The sequence below is a fragment of the Ursus americanus genome, chromosome 35 (genome assembly GCF_024610735.1).
Source record: "Ursus americanus isolate L20-20 chromosome 35, mUrsAme1.1.p, whole genome shotgun sequence".
Taxonomy (NCBI): domain Eukaryota; kingdom Metazoa; phylum Chordata; class Mammalia; order Carnivora; family Ursidae; genus Ursus; species Ursus americanus.
The window spans coordinates 27,006,004-27,022,084 of NC_142161.1; the positions used below are offsets into that span (position 1 = coordinate 27,006,004).

Genomic DNA, 16,081 nt, shown 5'->3' on the forward strand with positions numbered 1-16,081 from the left:
AGATCAAGACCTGAGCCGAGATTAAGAGTCGGGTGCTTAACTGATTAAGCCACCCAGGTGCCCCTTAATTTCTAATTCTTTAAAATTCTATTTTAATAGCTGAAAGAACAAGCTAGCAAATTTAATATTTGTGAATTCAGCTACCTCGACCTGTTTAGTGCTATCTATAGCTGTGTATTTTGCTGTATTTATAGCCAAATTTAATGGTAATGTAAATTCTAAACCCTTACATGTCTAGAAACAAAAGGTGAATATGTAACTAATGGCATTCCTTCATCTGAAGAGTGCTATATTTACTGCTTTATTGTTCTGTGGCAGGCATTACTCTGTGAGCTGGAAAAGAGCTATGAAAGGCTACAATTGACATCTTTGACCAGTTCCAAATAGGACAATTTAGTATTTTATAAAACTCACCATGGGATCTACTGTTAATCTAAAAATAGAAGTTCACATGAGCATATTGCATGGGGAAAGTAAACTACTCCATTTTAATTTTCCAAACATGAAGGAGGAGTATTTTTGTTACTAACCTTCACCCTAAATGGATTGACAAGAGTACATGGTTTTTCTATGCCCAGTTTTTGAATTTTGTTGAGAACTTGATTTGGGGATTAGAACTTTTTTAGCCTTTGTATATATTTTCTGAGGGCTTGAATAACACAAGCATTCTGTGATGGGAGTTGTGGAGTCCTATACATATTTAGTCAAGTGTTTTAATTGCGTTATTCAAATCATCTAATATTTTATCTGCTTGATTTATCTTCTATCAACAGACAAGTCTTAAAATCACCCACAACTCTGGATTTGTTGATTTCTGCTTGCAGTTATGTCCATTTTTGTTCTCTGTATTTCATATCTCTGTTATATGCAACAAGTTTACAGTGACTTATTGCTAATAATTTTTGCCTTAGAGTATATTTTATCTAAAATGACTAGTATTCATCATTTCCTCCCCCTCCCCCTCCTTTTTTTTTTTTTATTAAAGATTTTATTTATTGGGACACCTGGGTGGCTCAGTTGGTTAAACGTTTGCCTTGGCTCAGTTCATGATCCCAGGGTCCTGGGATCAACCCTCATTTGGCTCCTTTCTCAGCGGGGAGCCTGCTTCTCTCTCTGCCTACTGCTCCCCCTGCTTGTACTCTCTCTGACAAATAAATAAATCTTTAAAAAAAAAAGATTTTATTCATTTATTTGAGAGGGGGAGATACAGCAGGTGCAAGAGAGTATAAGTGGTGGGGATGGGCAGAGGAAGAGGGAGAGAAAGAATCCCATGACCTTGAGATCATGACCTGAGCCAAAACCAAGAGCTGAACACTCAATCAACTGAGCCACCCAGGTGCCCCTACTCATCTTTCTTCTAATAAGCAATTTGCCTAGCACATAGATGAATTTTTTTTGATTCAACATGACAATTTCTGTCTTAACTACCAAGTATACTTACATTTATTGTAATCACTGATATGTTTGATTTCTACCATATTATTTTATGCTCTTTAACCTGATTTTTCTGGTTTTTTTTTTTCACATCCTTTCTTGACTTACTGAGTTTTCTTTAATATTTTTAAAGATTCATTTATTTTAGAGAGAGAGTGAGTGTGAGTGGGGGGGAGGGGCAGAGGGAGAGAGAAGAGAGAATCCCAAGCAGACTCTGCTCTGAGCATGGGGCCAGACCAGGGCTTGATCTTACCACCCTCAGATCATGACCTGAGCTGAAGCCAAGAGTCAGACACCTAGCCAACTGGACCAACCGGGCGCCCCTTGAATGTTTACATTCTTTTTTCCTCCTGTACTAATTTGGAAGTTATATAATCTATTTCCATTCTTGTATTTTGTTTTATTTATTCAGATGGGATTCACTGTGCATCCTGTGAATTTTACGTCTTTTTGTCAATCCTAGGAAATTCTCAAATACTCTTCAAAGTATTGCCTCTTCTCAATTTCTCTGGAAATCCTATGACGTATACAGTCTGGAATCTTCTCATTTTCTTCTCCATGTCTTTTAATTTCTACATCATACACCTTTATCTTGCAATGTCACTCTCTAATTATTCAGATTTACCTTTCAACTTATTAATTTTCTCTTAAGGTAGGTCTAACCAACTGTCTTAGTCATTTGAGTTTTAAAATGTAAGAACTCTATTTTTCATTTCTAGAAATTCTAGTTAGTTGGTTTCCAAATTTGCCCAGATTTTGGGGGGGGGGGTGTCTTATTCTTTTTCATGTTTTCTGGATTATTTTATGATTTCTGATATTATTATTATCCATTTAAATTCACTGGGTTACTTTACAGTCTAACATTACTGTTAGCCAAAGTTATTAGAGGTCTAATTCTGGTATTTATTCTATGTGCTTATTTCTCCCTATGGTGCTTCATAACTTTTGATGGCAAGGTCCCATTCAGAACGGCAGGACTTTATCTAGCAGGAGTTCCATAGGGTTGGATTGAGGTTATGTCCCTCTACGGAGGCTTTACATTTGCTTCTATCTGGTGCTCCGTCCTCCTTTGAGGTATTACCATCCTCAAAGAACTTTTGTTTTTAATGGAAATTTTTAAACACATACAAAAGTAAAATGAATGGCACAACGAACTGCTATGTATATATCACCTAGTTCCAACAATAACCAACACACAGCTAATCTTGTTTCGTCTACATCTCTACTCACTATCCGCCTCTTTTCAACTGGATTATTTTAAACCAAATCCCACATAGCATTACCATCTCACTTCACTTCTTTTAAAAGGATTCTTAAAAATAATAATTCAAAACTAATAATTGCTTTGTATTAACAATATTCAGTCTGTGGTCAAATTACCCTGATTCTCTCTCTCTGATTTGAGAGAGAGAGAGAGAAATAGTTTGAAGAAGGATCCAAACAAGACTGGACCTACTTTTTTTTTTTTTTTTTTAAGTTATCTCTACACCCAACGTGAGGTTGGAACTCATGACATGATTAAGAGTCTCGTGTTCTATGAACTGAACCAGTCAGGCACTCTGGGATCTACTTTTTAAGTTAATTTCTCAGCTTAAGGTTCCCAGATCAAGCTGGTAGTATAAATTCAAACTCCAAGCACTTGTGAAGGCAGGCCCAGGCTTCTAGATTTTTAGGAGCTTCTAGCCCCCTCCACATTCTCCCTACCCCCAAGACCAGGACAGACAAAATTTTCCTTAATACTTCCTGGTGCCAAGGGGATTTTTTTTTTCCCTACACTTTTATCTTCACTGAAGGTATAGCCCTTCAAGAGCCCCTGGCTTTACATAGGGGTCTCAGTTCCAAGTTTTTGTCTTTTATAAACAGGCCTCCTTCCCAGCACTTGACCAGCAATTAAAATGTTAAGTCCCTAATGTTTTATACCTTGCTTTACGTAGTGGGTCCATGAGCTTTTACAACCACAAAATCCACTGAGCACTTAAGATCTGCATATTTTATTGTATATAAATCATATATCAATTAAAAATAAAAGCTCAGTTATATTTGCATGAAAATCAGCAAATCTACCCCCCTCCTACCCAGAATAGCATCAGCACCAATTCCTCTCAGTACATGGGTTTTCAGTTTTCTCTTTGTTTTTGCTCGTGGGATGCTCCTTACTTTCCTGCATTCACAACTATATGGATTTCAAGGGATTCTTATATTTTCTCCGGACTCTTGAGTATTTTGTAGCATGAGGGTTGCCAAATTGTCTAGACTAGTTGTTCTCAACCAAGGGAGATTTTGCCCCCTAGAGGACATTTGGCAATGTCTGGGGACATTTTTGGTTCTAACTAGTGGAGTAGTGCTGGCATTTAGTGGGTACCAGGGACACTGCTAAACATTCCATAATGAACTGGACAGTCTCCCACAGAAAAGAATTATTTGGGCCAAAATGTCAATAGTGCCAAGATTGGGAAACCTTGATCTACATCACCTTAATTGTAGGAATGTTTGGTTTTCACCTTTGCCTTTCACAATGACATAGTATAGTCTTTAGCTATCACACCATGAAAACGTCTGACCTGAAAATTTACTCTAAAATTCCCCAAATAAGACATTTTTTTAAATGAAATGTGGGAAAAAGAGGGGATCCTGGCATATGTGTCTTCATCTTTTCCACTCTTACGGGACTAACAGATAAAAACTGTTAGACTACCACGTCAAAATTAATCATAGAACAAATGAAAGGACTTCAGAGCTAAAATTAAGAACCTTAGAAATCATCATTTACCAATAAGAAATGTATATACCTAGGGGAGCCTGGGTGGCTCATTTGGTTAAATGTCCGCCTTTGGCTCAGGTCCTGGTCTCAGGGTCCTGGGATCAAGCCCTGCGTTGAGCCCCTGCTTTGTGGGGACTCTGCTTCTCCCTCTCCCTCTGCCCCTTCCCTGCTTGTTTTTTTTTTCTCTCTCTCTCAAATAAATAAATAAAATTAAAATAAAGTAGAAATTCATAACTAGTACATGTATTTGACAGATTATAACTTTACATTCCAATCCAATGTTCACCAGTAAATTATTGCCCCAAATGGTCTGGCTAAGCAGTAGGAAGTCAAGCTGGATGCCCTTCAGTGGCAATTTAAGGACACTATCTTAAGCTAAATATCCCAGTGAAAGTGCAGCTTCAGTTCTCTTTGACTATCTAAAACTGCTTAATATGCTTCTGCCTCAATATTAATGATAGAGCATTTATGGTTTTACTACACTGAGCTGCAAGACAGGCAGGACTTGAGCTTCAAAATGTGGGAAAGTCTACTGATCTTATTTTATTATTATTATTTAATATTGCAGGCATATAACGAGGTACAGAGGCTAACATAATAAACACCTATTTTTTTTTTTTTCACCAAACAGCTTAAGACATAAAGCTCACAGATATATGACAGAGGCCACCTATGGAAGCCTGACCCCATCCCCTCTCTTCCCAGAGGTAACCACTCCCCCGAGTTAGGTGCTTATTAACTCCCATGCTCGTTATTATTTTCACATGACATATACAATCCGTAAACTATATGTGGTATTGTTTAAACTGATATAAATGGTATCAAACATATTTTCTACAACTTCCTTTTTGCTACTGATGATTCCTTCTTTTAACAGCTATAGGAATCAAGGGAAGGAGTATATGGAACTGCTGAATGTGTGTCTCCAAAGGGAAACCCTCTGATTAGGTTGAATTTGTCTATAAATGTACCTGTCTACAGTGCTGTGTGCCCTTTTCTACTAATGAATCTGGAAAATGAAATTCACACCCTTACACTCAGAGACAGGAATACTCACCAAAACCCAGTTCTACCATATAAAATCCACTGGTCTAAAGAGTTTTCCCCAGGCTTCTATGAAAGGGTGGTAATAGAATACGGGAACTGAATTCACTGCAACTGTTCATATACAGAATTCACTATGTCCACCTATTGTGGGCTTTTTTGTTTTTGTTTTTTTAATTTTATTTATTTGAGAGAGAGAGAGAGATTAAGAAAATGAGTGGGGGGAGGGGCAGAGGGAGAAGCAGACTCCCTGCTGAGCAGGGAGACCAATCAGGACTCGATTCCAGGACCCTGGGATCATGACCTGAGCCGAAGGCGATGCTTAACCGACTGAGCCACCCAGGTACCCCCACCTATTGTGTTTTTTAAGGAATATTAATAGCAGTAACAGATACCAGATTTGACCAATCTATTTTCAGATATAAAACGTAAGAAATCTGCTAAAGCAGACCACTGAAAACACAGAAGCCTTTATTTATAGGTAAGTGAAAGAAAAGAAAGCCTAGATATTTTTATCCCTTCCATTTCAGGAGGTGTGTAGAAGGAGTGAGAGAGATAAGAGTAAAAATATTAGCTGGGTTTTAATAGTTCTTCTAAGGATTCAAAGAGGCTGGTCTGAGAATGATACGTTAAGAGTCAGATTTAGACCATGACGCTCAGCTCCCCTAAGGGAGACAGCTGACATGATTATCGCTCTCTTTCCAGGCGAGTTCAGCAGCTGTTACTGAGAAGACAGACACTCAGTGCCCTAGAGATTCATGAAGGGATGGGTTCACGGACAGAGAGTACTTCAAAGTACACTGCTGCTTAGGCCTAACAATAGCTTGGTCAGGGAAAATGGGAAACACCCTAAAATATCACCAAATAGAAAAAGAAAATAGGCTTGGGTGGTATTTAGGACGATGTATAGCTCAAGTCCAGAGAGCCTTTTATCCTTGAGAAAAAAGCTATCCTTCAAGTTATCCTTCCTTGGCCTCACATCCCTGGAGCACGAGGACTCAGGCTGACTGTTACCACACTACTTCCCACCTCTGGCCTGCAGTTTCAATCCCGGAGGGGAGCAGTACCCAAGAAAGAACACGAGAGGAAGAAAGGAAGATGTCATGTATAGACGTATGTCTAAAAGGTTACAAAAAGCAATCAAAATATAACGTTTTCTGTGTTTATTACCTAGTTAACATAGTGATCGATGATCTCATACAGAATTAAAATCAAAAGGCTTTGCAATGACAAGAGTAAGTGGCCAGGGAGATTACAAAATTTCAGGCAAGATGTTTTTATCATGAGTGACAGCTAGACATGAGAGCGAAGGTGGCATCACAATATAGCTACAGTGGACATTCGAGTTTGACGCTGTAAGGTGGCCTAAAGGTTATAAATGCACCTAGTTCAGGCACTAAGGGCCAGGACGCACAAGGCCTGATGCCTACACTGCAAAGGGAACTCAATAGCTTGCTGGGAAAGGGAGGACACACAAAGATTCAGTGGGCACGCGGACTCTGTAAACGTGCTCATGAATCACCACGTCAGAACCACCTCCAGGGTCACCTAGGTCATGACCGTATTTGCAATCCTCACAGCTTTTCCTTACCTCAGTATATCACTGACAGTAATTTCGGGGATAAACTTTTGAAGGTGCTTCACTGTTGCACTGAGAAAACAGGCTTTATACATTTCATTAACTCCATAGGAAAAATTCTGGAACACTAATTTAATCAAGCCACTGAAAGCAAAAAAAAAAAAAAAATCTTTATGAGAGAAAGGAATGATTACTATGAAACATCTTTACAACTACGAGATTGGGGGGGTGACATCACAGAAATATAGGCAAAATCAGAAAAAAAACACATATGAAAAGAAAATCAACTTTGGTCAATATAAGAAGGAAAGTTCATCAAAGGAATAAACCTGCCAACTTCAATTCCCAGGGAATGCTGCTTTCAAACGCGGATGCTGTAAAGCCCGCCCACAGCAAGGTCTTCTAATGCAGACGCTACACGCTTTCAAAATCACACCTAAAAGGCATCGCAGATCTTTAAATCAGAGCCATTAAGCAAATAGAGTATCTGCTCTTCGTTAGTCAGCCAGAGGCAAGATACTCCAGACCCTCAAGCAGACTCCACGGGGTCTGTGTGTATGTATATGTTTTTAGAAGCACACATGCTAAGATTTCTGTTTCAGAATCAATGAAGGGTGAAACTCGAGTATAGCTTAACAAGCTTTCTAGTGATTCTGATGTGAAACCCTCTAGCGCACAACGCTGTTAAAAGGACCAAACAAAATACCTCACTAAGTTACTCCTTACTATAATAAAGAATCTGCCATCTAGGTCAACATAATTTATTGTTAGTTTTCCGTGAAAGGAAACAACTTTGGTTATCAGCAATTTTTCTGGTGGTCTTCAAAATAATGGTGACTGGCTTGAAATGATCTTTTCAAAGTAAGCCATCTACTGATTTTGAAAGAAACTTTTTTTTTTCCAAACTCAACTAGAAGATTAGCCAAACAAGATTTGAATTGTCAGATATGTGTTTGGCTCTTGGTCTTGTTTTTTTGACCAAGACACTACCCTGACTCAGAATTTCCTTCTTTTTTTTTTTTTTAAAGATTTTATTTATTTATTTGACAAAGAGATAGAGGGAGCCAGAGAACACAAGCAGAGGGAATGGCAGAGGGAAAGGAAGAAGCAGGCTCCCCACTGAGCAGGGAACCCGAGGTGGGGTTCACAGGACTGGATCCCAGCCCCTGGGATCATGACCTGAGCCAAAGGCAGACGCTTAACCATCTGAGCCACCCAGGCACCCAAGAATTTTCTTGAAGTAGTTAAAACATTAGGTTTATTCCGCAAAGCTCTTAATCTGGATTAATAAAAAACAATCGATACACCAATCACAAATATGAGGATTTACCCAATAAATATAAAGATAAAATTTCCCACATTAAAAATATAAACATATAAAATCTTCTTTTTTTTTTACATAAAGTTACCTCTTGATAATTACATCCATAACATCTCTGGCACTGAAGTCAAAGGGTTTGTAGCCCTCTCGTTTAAAGGCAAGAACTGCATTAGGCCCTAGCCAAATACTGCCGTCCATCCTTGGTGTGAAGTGAACCCCTAGGAAAGGAAACCGGCTATCTGGGACCTAGGGATTTAACATAACAAAGAATTACCATTTCATATTGCATTCTATTATACATGCAAACACTCGACTGGTAATATAAAACACTTTCTTCAGATGCATTTAAGTTGCATTACTTTTTTTTTTTTTTAAAGATTTTATTTATTTGTCAGAGAGAGAGAGCACAAGCAGGGGGAGGGGCAGGCAGAGGGAGAAGCAGGCTTCCCGCTGAGCAAGGAGCCCTACGTGGGACTTAATCCCAGGACCCTGGGATCATGACCTGAGCTGAAGGCAGCCGCTTCACTGACTGAGACACCCAGGCATCCCGTTAAGTTGCATTACAGATATTCCCTTCTATATTTACACACTTCTGCCTAGAAATGCCACACAGGAAACAGTGATGCTGTTGACACCAATATACGCTGTCCCATATGTTCCTCTCTCTGGATTAAAAAAGAGAGAGAGAAAGAGAGAGAGAGAACTGTCCTAGTTCAGGTTATTCCCCAATCCCCAGCCCCTAACCCACAACTAGGAATGTATGTGGCTGGCAAGTAAAATCAGAGCTGCCAGGAAAAAACACACATTTATAGTATAGGCCTTTAGAGAGTGGAAATGCATTAGGTTGAAGCAGATGAGGTATATGTTTTGGTACCATCAAAAACATTAAATAGCTGAATAGCAGCAATTTCATCTGGTTCAACCTAGCAGTTCCAGAGAGAAGAATGAATTCTTCATGTAAATGGCTCTGTCTATACCATGAAACTACAGAGTGGCCACATCTCCTTTTCTGCACTTATTGGTAGCAAACTGAGAAAGACAGCTGGGTATCTGGGCATGCTATAAGGGAAAGTTCTCTTATGAGTGCTCTTCCCACCAGAGAAGGGGAAGAACTGGGTTCTTTCTTGATAGTCCCTCCCATGGTACACTCCACTTTCTAGAGACATGCACTTGTAGGCACTTAATTACAATTTCATAACCATGATTTCAGAATAAAGATTTAGGGATTTAATGACAAGAGAAACATGTGAAATGCTTGCCCAAAAAAGCACTTCTAAATAGCTCTTAACTTCTGACCCAAGTAAAAGTTTTTGTTTCATTCCCTTTTTGCCCATAACCATCTTGAGAAGGGTAAGAAGGCAGAAGCATCATCACCTACCGGATAAATATTTCCTTTTACAAGATAGCGTTTTTCTGGCTTCAAGAGCAGGTAATCTCCCCGGAATGGTACAATCTGAGGATCAGGATTACAGCCACTCAACTCTGAAATACGGTCCGAGTAAAGTCCTGCACATGTCACAACATACTGACACTGAACTTCCTCTCCCTAGTGCAAAAGAAAATAAAGAGTAGGAAGTAGAGAGGAGAACAACAGGTCAAGGGAGGAATAGAGATGATAGAAAAGATAGTAAGGGTACAGAAATGGACTTTTTCCTTTTTATTTCTTTTAAAAGAGGAAATTAAGTACAAGTATCAGCAAAATAAGTTCTTCAGTGTTTAGGCAGCAGCTGACGTTTACGGTATTAGCACACAAGATGTCACCTTAAATTCTGTACTTTAGAGGTACAATCGTTGACCTTGTGAGGATACCTAAGTTAGACAGACACATACCCCTATTTTACTAAGATCTACCATGAAACTTAACTATTTGTTGTATTAAGAAGCAAACTTCATTTAAATGGATGGCTCCCACCAATACGGCCTCCTCTGTATTTTAGACAACTTCTCCTGTCTTATCTATGAGAAACTACCCTGTTAGTCTCAGGTTGCTTCACACTCAAAAATCTTGCTCAATTCCAACCCACCAGCCAATTTCTCCTTCCTGATCAATATTGATGCTACTTTTGAAATCCCATTCTTTCAATCCACATTTACTTTGAATACACACTATAAAGTTTGCTTTAATGACTAGGAGACTACTAATCTTAGGCTGCTATATTTTCCCATAAATTTTATTTTGAGGTCCTCTGCATATTTTTTGCTCTACCCTGCCAGCATTAGCCAATTTGTCACCCTACTTCCTAAATGATTTCATCTAACCCCAATTCCCTACCACACTCTAATTCCCATCTCTTTCATTCTTACAGAGTAAACAACTAGCAACCCCTTGCTCCAGGTAATTTCCTGTCCCTAGACTTCTTTTTCAGAAAACCTGTTTCTGAAACCTCGGTTACCTGTCTTGACATTCTTTCTTTCCAGCCCTTACTGATTCAGCCTTATTCTAACCCTTCAACCTATTTTGCATAGCTAGCTACAAAGGTAAGCCTCTTTTCAAGTTACACAACTCACAGTTCTGACAAAAGTCCGATGCAACTTCTTTGTAGTGAATTCAAATTAGCTAGGCTAAACCATGATAGTTTCAAGACCCTTGAGGTCAAAAGAGCTATGTCAACAAAAACAAAAAAAACGCCTTTTTCTAAATAGGTTAATATCTTTCCTGTTCATCTAGAGGTCTACCAGAAGTACAAGAAATATTTTCATGTGATATAAATCTAGTTCCTACTTGAAAGGTCAGCAATTCTTTTGTCCTTGGAACATAAAAAGTAAATAAGACTTCCGAGAAATACAAAGATAAGAGAATTTGTAGAATGGTACCAGCATGCAACAACTTAGAAGTTCTCTTTCAAAAACTCAGAGAACAGTTCCAAAGAAAAAAATGACTAAAAACTTTCACAGGTCCCTGAAATAATTTTATGCTATACATGGAATAATAATTAAATTCAGTAACATATTAATTTCACATCCAAAATCAAGATTTAGGTAAACACTGAATGATGTATTTGTTCAAACAAAAATTTCTTAAAAAAAAATAAACTATGCATCTCTACTGCTATTTCAGAAGTGAAAGACTTTTTCCCCATATATAACATATAAATCTTTAGTTTGCAAATCCTCTCCCCCAAAACTTATTTATTTATTTATTTTTTAAGAGAGGGAGGAGGAGGAGGGGCAGAGGGAAAGGAAGAGAAAGAATCTTTTTTTTTTTTTAAAGATTTTATTTATTTATTTGAGAGACAGGGAGACAGCCAGTGAGAGAGGGAACACAAGCAGGGGGAGTGGAAGAGGAAGAAGCAGGCTCCCAGCGGAGGAGCCTGATGTGGGGCTCGATCCCAGGACTCTGGGATCACGCCCTGAGCCGAAGGCAGACCTTAACAACTGAGCCACCCAGGCGCCCCAGGAAGAGAAAGAATCTTAAACAGGCTCCATGCCCAGCGCAGAGTCCAATGCGGGGCTTGATTATAACCCTGAGATCATGACCTGAGCTAAAATCAAGAGTCGGACACTTAACTGACTGAGCCATCCAGGCACCCCCCAAAATTTATTCTTAATTTCACCTCTTTTAACCTCTCATAAAAGCATAGACATTCAACTTAATAAGTTGACTCAAAATTTTTAATTATAAAAAAAATGTTTGGGCGCCTGGGTGGCTCAGTTGATTAAGTGTCTGCCCTCCGCTCAGGTCATGATCCCAGGGTCCTGGGATCTAGTCCCAAACCAGGCTCCCTGCTCAGCAGGGAGTCTGCTTCTCCCTCTGCCTGCCACTCCTCCCTGCTCATGATTTCTCTCTTTCTCACACTCTCAAATAAATAAAATCTTTTAAAAAATAAATAAAAAATTTTTAAAATGCTTAATCATATTTAACTATACTAAAGGTAAATGCCAAAATAAAAGGCAACAGCTATAGCAAGTGCGGGTGAAATATATATTCCCTGGTATCCCAGAGGCCCCTGCGTATCTCCCATCACATGATGCCATACTCTAGTGAAAACGGCCCTTCGAACAGGGCAGGAGCAGAAACACACTTTTAATCCTTCTCTGAATGGAGATCCTGGATCCTCTCTCAGGCACTTGGGCCACATGACCCAGTAGATCTGATGGTAATCAGGGTGTCTGTGGCAGACAGCGATGTTTTATGGAGACTATGGTAGGTCCCTATAGGCAAATCACAACATAGCATTTTAGGATTTTGGAGGAAAGTTATACCATCCTCTGCAGATAACTGTCTTCTTTTTGAGAAAATGCTTGTGGCTTTGACTCAACACTTGACCACAGATCACTAAGTTACCATGTGAACTATCCATTATTAACTGTATGTTGTCTGACTCACCAAGCCACAAAATTGGGTGTGTACAGCAGTAGTCTGTCATTAAGGGGTAGCAGAATATACAAGATCAGGAATGTACAGGTCCTGCAGCACACATAAGTTACAGAGGCAGGTGGCTCAAATTCCCATGACCCCAGTCCTGCTAAATTACTTCCTCCTTCTCAAGTTGCCCCTGTGGCCCCATGTGAAGTTCTCTATGATCAGTTGACCAAGGAAGGAAAAATACAGGCCTGGTGTAAAAATAGTTCTGCACAACATTCTGGCACTTGAAAGTGAACAGCTACAAACCAGAGGCCCACTCAGGTTTGACCCTGAAGGAGTATGGTGCAAAGAAATCTTCCCAGTGGGCAGAACTTTGAACACCATACCTGCTGTTTATCTCACCTAGAAGGAAACATGGGTAGAAGTACAAGTCCATATGGCTTCATATGCAATAACTATTGCTATGGTTGGTCGGTTAGGAAAAGGAGCTCTGGAAAAAAAGGTATGCGAACGGACCTCTCCAAACAGGCTCAAAGAATAAAGATATTTGAGTTCCATGTGAATGCTCACCGACAGTAACCATGGCAGATGAAGATTTTGATAATCAGTAGACAAGATGACCTGCCCTATGGATGTTAATTAGCCTCTTTCCCCAGGCACCCTGTCCTTACTCAATGGCTTCATGAACTAAATGGTTATAGCAACAAGGATGGAGGTGATGCATGCATTCAGCAACTCGGACTTACTCACCAAGGCTGATCTGCCTATTGCCACCGCTGAATGCTCAATCTGCCAACAGCAGATATCAATAGAGCCACTGATATGGTCCCTGGACCACTTCAATTAAAAAAAAAAAAAAAAAGCCAGCACTTAGTCCTCACTGAAATACACTTGCTCCGGGTATAGATCTGTCTTCCCTGACTACAGTGCTTCTGGGGAAACCACCATCTGTGAACCTACAGGATACCTTATTCATCATTATGGTATTTTGCTCAGAAGCATTACTTCTGATCAGTGAGCTTATTTTACAACAAATGAAGTATAACAGTAAGTTCATTCTTATGGAATTCACTGATCTGACCATTTTCTCCACCGTCCTCAAGGTGCTAGGTGACAGAAAGTAGAATGGGTTTTTAAGATTCAGAGCAGAACTAGCTGGCTGGCCACACCTTGCAGGGCTGGGCAATGTCTTCCAGGATGTTCTATATGATTAATATATGGTGTTGCTTCACCCAGACCAGGATTCACAGGTTTGGAAATCAAGAGGGAGAAATAGGAGAAATGGGAGTAGTTCCTTGCTACTACAATAATCTACTAGTGAAATTTTTGTTTTCTATCTGCATAAATTTTGGGCTCTGATGTTTAGAAGTCTTGGTTCCCAAGGGAGAAATGCTTCCGTTAGAGAATAAACAATAGTTCCGTTAACCTGCAGGCTGATACTGCCATACCTGTGTATCAGTGAATCAACAGGCAGAGAGGATTACTGTACTGAATGGGGAAACTAAAAATGAGCCTCAAGGAGAATTAGAGTTGCTACCACACAGAAAGCCTGGGGATGATAAAGAGAAATATGTCCCAAATATAGATCTCCTGGGGGTATCTCCTAGTATTTCTACATATTGATACAAAAGTTAATGGAAACTACCACAACCCAAAATAGGCAGGGCTACAAATGGCACAGACACTTCAGGAGTGGAAGTTTGAGTTATTCCACCAAACTGGAACATGACTAGCTAAGATGCGTGCGAAGGGCAAAGGAGCTGTGGAATCTGTACTGAAAGAAGGAAATTATAAATATCAGCTATAACCACGTGACCGGTGAGAGAAATGAAGAATGTACTAGTTATGAGTATTTCTTCCTGACTTTGAAATAAATATATCTGACTATATATCACCCAATTCTTTCTTTATCCTCATTGTTACGGACTGAATTGTGTCCGCCTCCCACAAGTGCATATGTTGAAGTCCCTGCTCCTAAGGTGACTGTATTTGGAGATAGAGCCTTTGGAGAGGTAATTAAGATTAAATGAGGTCACCTAATCCATCTGATAGGACTGGTGTGCTTATAAGAGTAAGAGATACTAGAGACTGCTCTCTCTGCACATGTGCATGCACAGAGAAGAGGCCATGTGAGGACACAGCAAGAAGGTGGCCATCTACAAGCCAAGAAGAGAGATCTCACCAGAAACGAAACCTGATGGCACCTTCATCTTAGACTTCTAGCCTCTGGAACTGTGATAAAATAAATTTCTGCTCTCTAAGTCACCCAGTCTGTGGTATTCTGTTATGGTAAACAAGAAGACTGATACACCCATCTCTACCATTTCTCCATTATCTAACATGGCGTTTCTCATTTCAGTGCCATGGACATTTGGGACCAGATACCTCTTTGTTGTGGGGGCCTATCCCTCACATCCAGCATCCCTGGCCTCTACCCACTAACTGACAGTAGCACTGACCCCCTCCATCAATTGTGACAACCAAAAATGTCTCCAGACATTGCTGAATATCTCCTGGGTGGCAAAATCACCTCCAGTTGAGAGCTATTGATCTATTATATTAAATAGTGGTTAACCTTACATCTTAGTATTTAAGTTAAAGGATCTCAAAGAGGGAATGTGACTCAGCTAAAAAGAAATGAACACCACCCAAAGATGGATTGAGTGGACTTTGTATCTTCTTTGGAGAGTTAGCATGTCTTCAGTTGTATAAAAGATAGTTGCATCTTGCAGATGGAATCATAATTTTACTACTGTCTGTATTTGGTGGTTAAATGTGGTTGTAAGGGGTATGAATGGATGCCAAGTTGAAAAGGGATGGACTAAGGGTTTTTAACCTTGTCAATTTGGTTAAGCTGGGAACTATAACTGATAGAATCCCTTCCCTGTAATGGTTCCAACTTAAAGTTGGCCAAAACAGGAATTGCATATGATTTGGCAGGCAGAAGTAAAGCAGCAGCTATTATTCTCTGAAGGTCGCTCTAGTTCAATGTGTGACAAAAACCCGCTGCTAAGTGACCTATAGCTCCATATCTAGCTCTGCTTCCGAACTACTGATCCTATTGCCAAGTGCTGTCCTCTCCCACTACTTGGGTGAGAGGTAAGAGCTCCCTCAGAATGCCTCATGAGCTTCCCATTTGCAGTCCCACTTTAGCAGTTGGACACACTTGGCTTTGCAAACTGGCTGGAGATGCCTCTGATCTACCAACTCCCCTTCTGAACCTGTGCTTCCCCAGATCCCTTCCCAACTGTGTAAGACCTGATTCCTATAATAAATCCTACAACTCTCATTAATGACTCTACTCCCGTGACCGAACTCTGATCATTCAGAGAATATACGGCAAATGCAATGCTTCTATGCCATGCAATGGCTTTTGTTTTAGACTACACGGAGATGAAGGAAAGCAGTTCACTTCCCTTTGAGCAATCTGCCCTCCACCAAAGTCCTCTATCTGGTAGAGAGTTAATAAGTTAATGCAGGTAAGTAGGCGGACCAGGAAAATATCTATCAGGTTTTGCCTTAAATACTCCGAGTGCTTATAACTGTATTCTGTGCTGGCACAGTCACTTTGTGAAGACATTTCCAAGTTGAACCCGAAAAAGCAAGCTTTTGAATTGCTCTCAAAGAATTTCTCTC

The 16,081-nt window shown here is 39.8% G+C and overlaps 1 protein-coding gene across 5 annotated transcripts in view; it reads right to left on the minus strand.

The window, feature by feature from the left end:
* L2HGDH (L-2-hydroxyglutarate dehydrogenase) overlaps positions 1–16,081 on the minus strand; it is a 43,864-nt gene that overhangs the window by 7,601 nt on the left and 20,182 nt on the right. For all 5 annotated transcript variants that reach the window (XM_087858968.1, XM_045798943.2, XM_087858970.1 and 2 more), the window contains 3 exons: positions 9,518–9,685; positions 8,228–8,385; positions 6,831–6,962 (listed from right to left, as the gene is read on the minus strand). In XM_087858968.1, the coding sequence (XP_087715094.1) occupies positions 6,831–6,962; positions 8,228–8,385; positions 9,518–9,685 (458 nt within the window). The remainder of the gene's footprint in view (positions 1–6,830; positions 6,963–8,227; positions 8,386–9,517; positions 9,686–16,081) is intronic.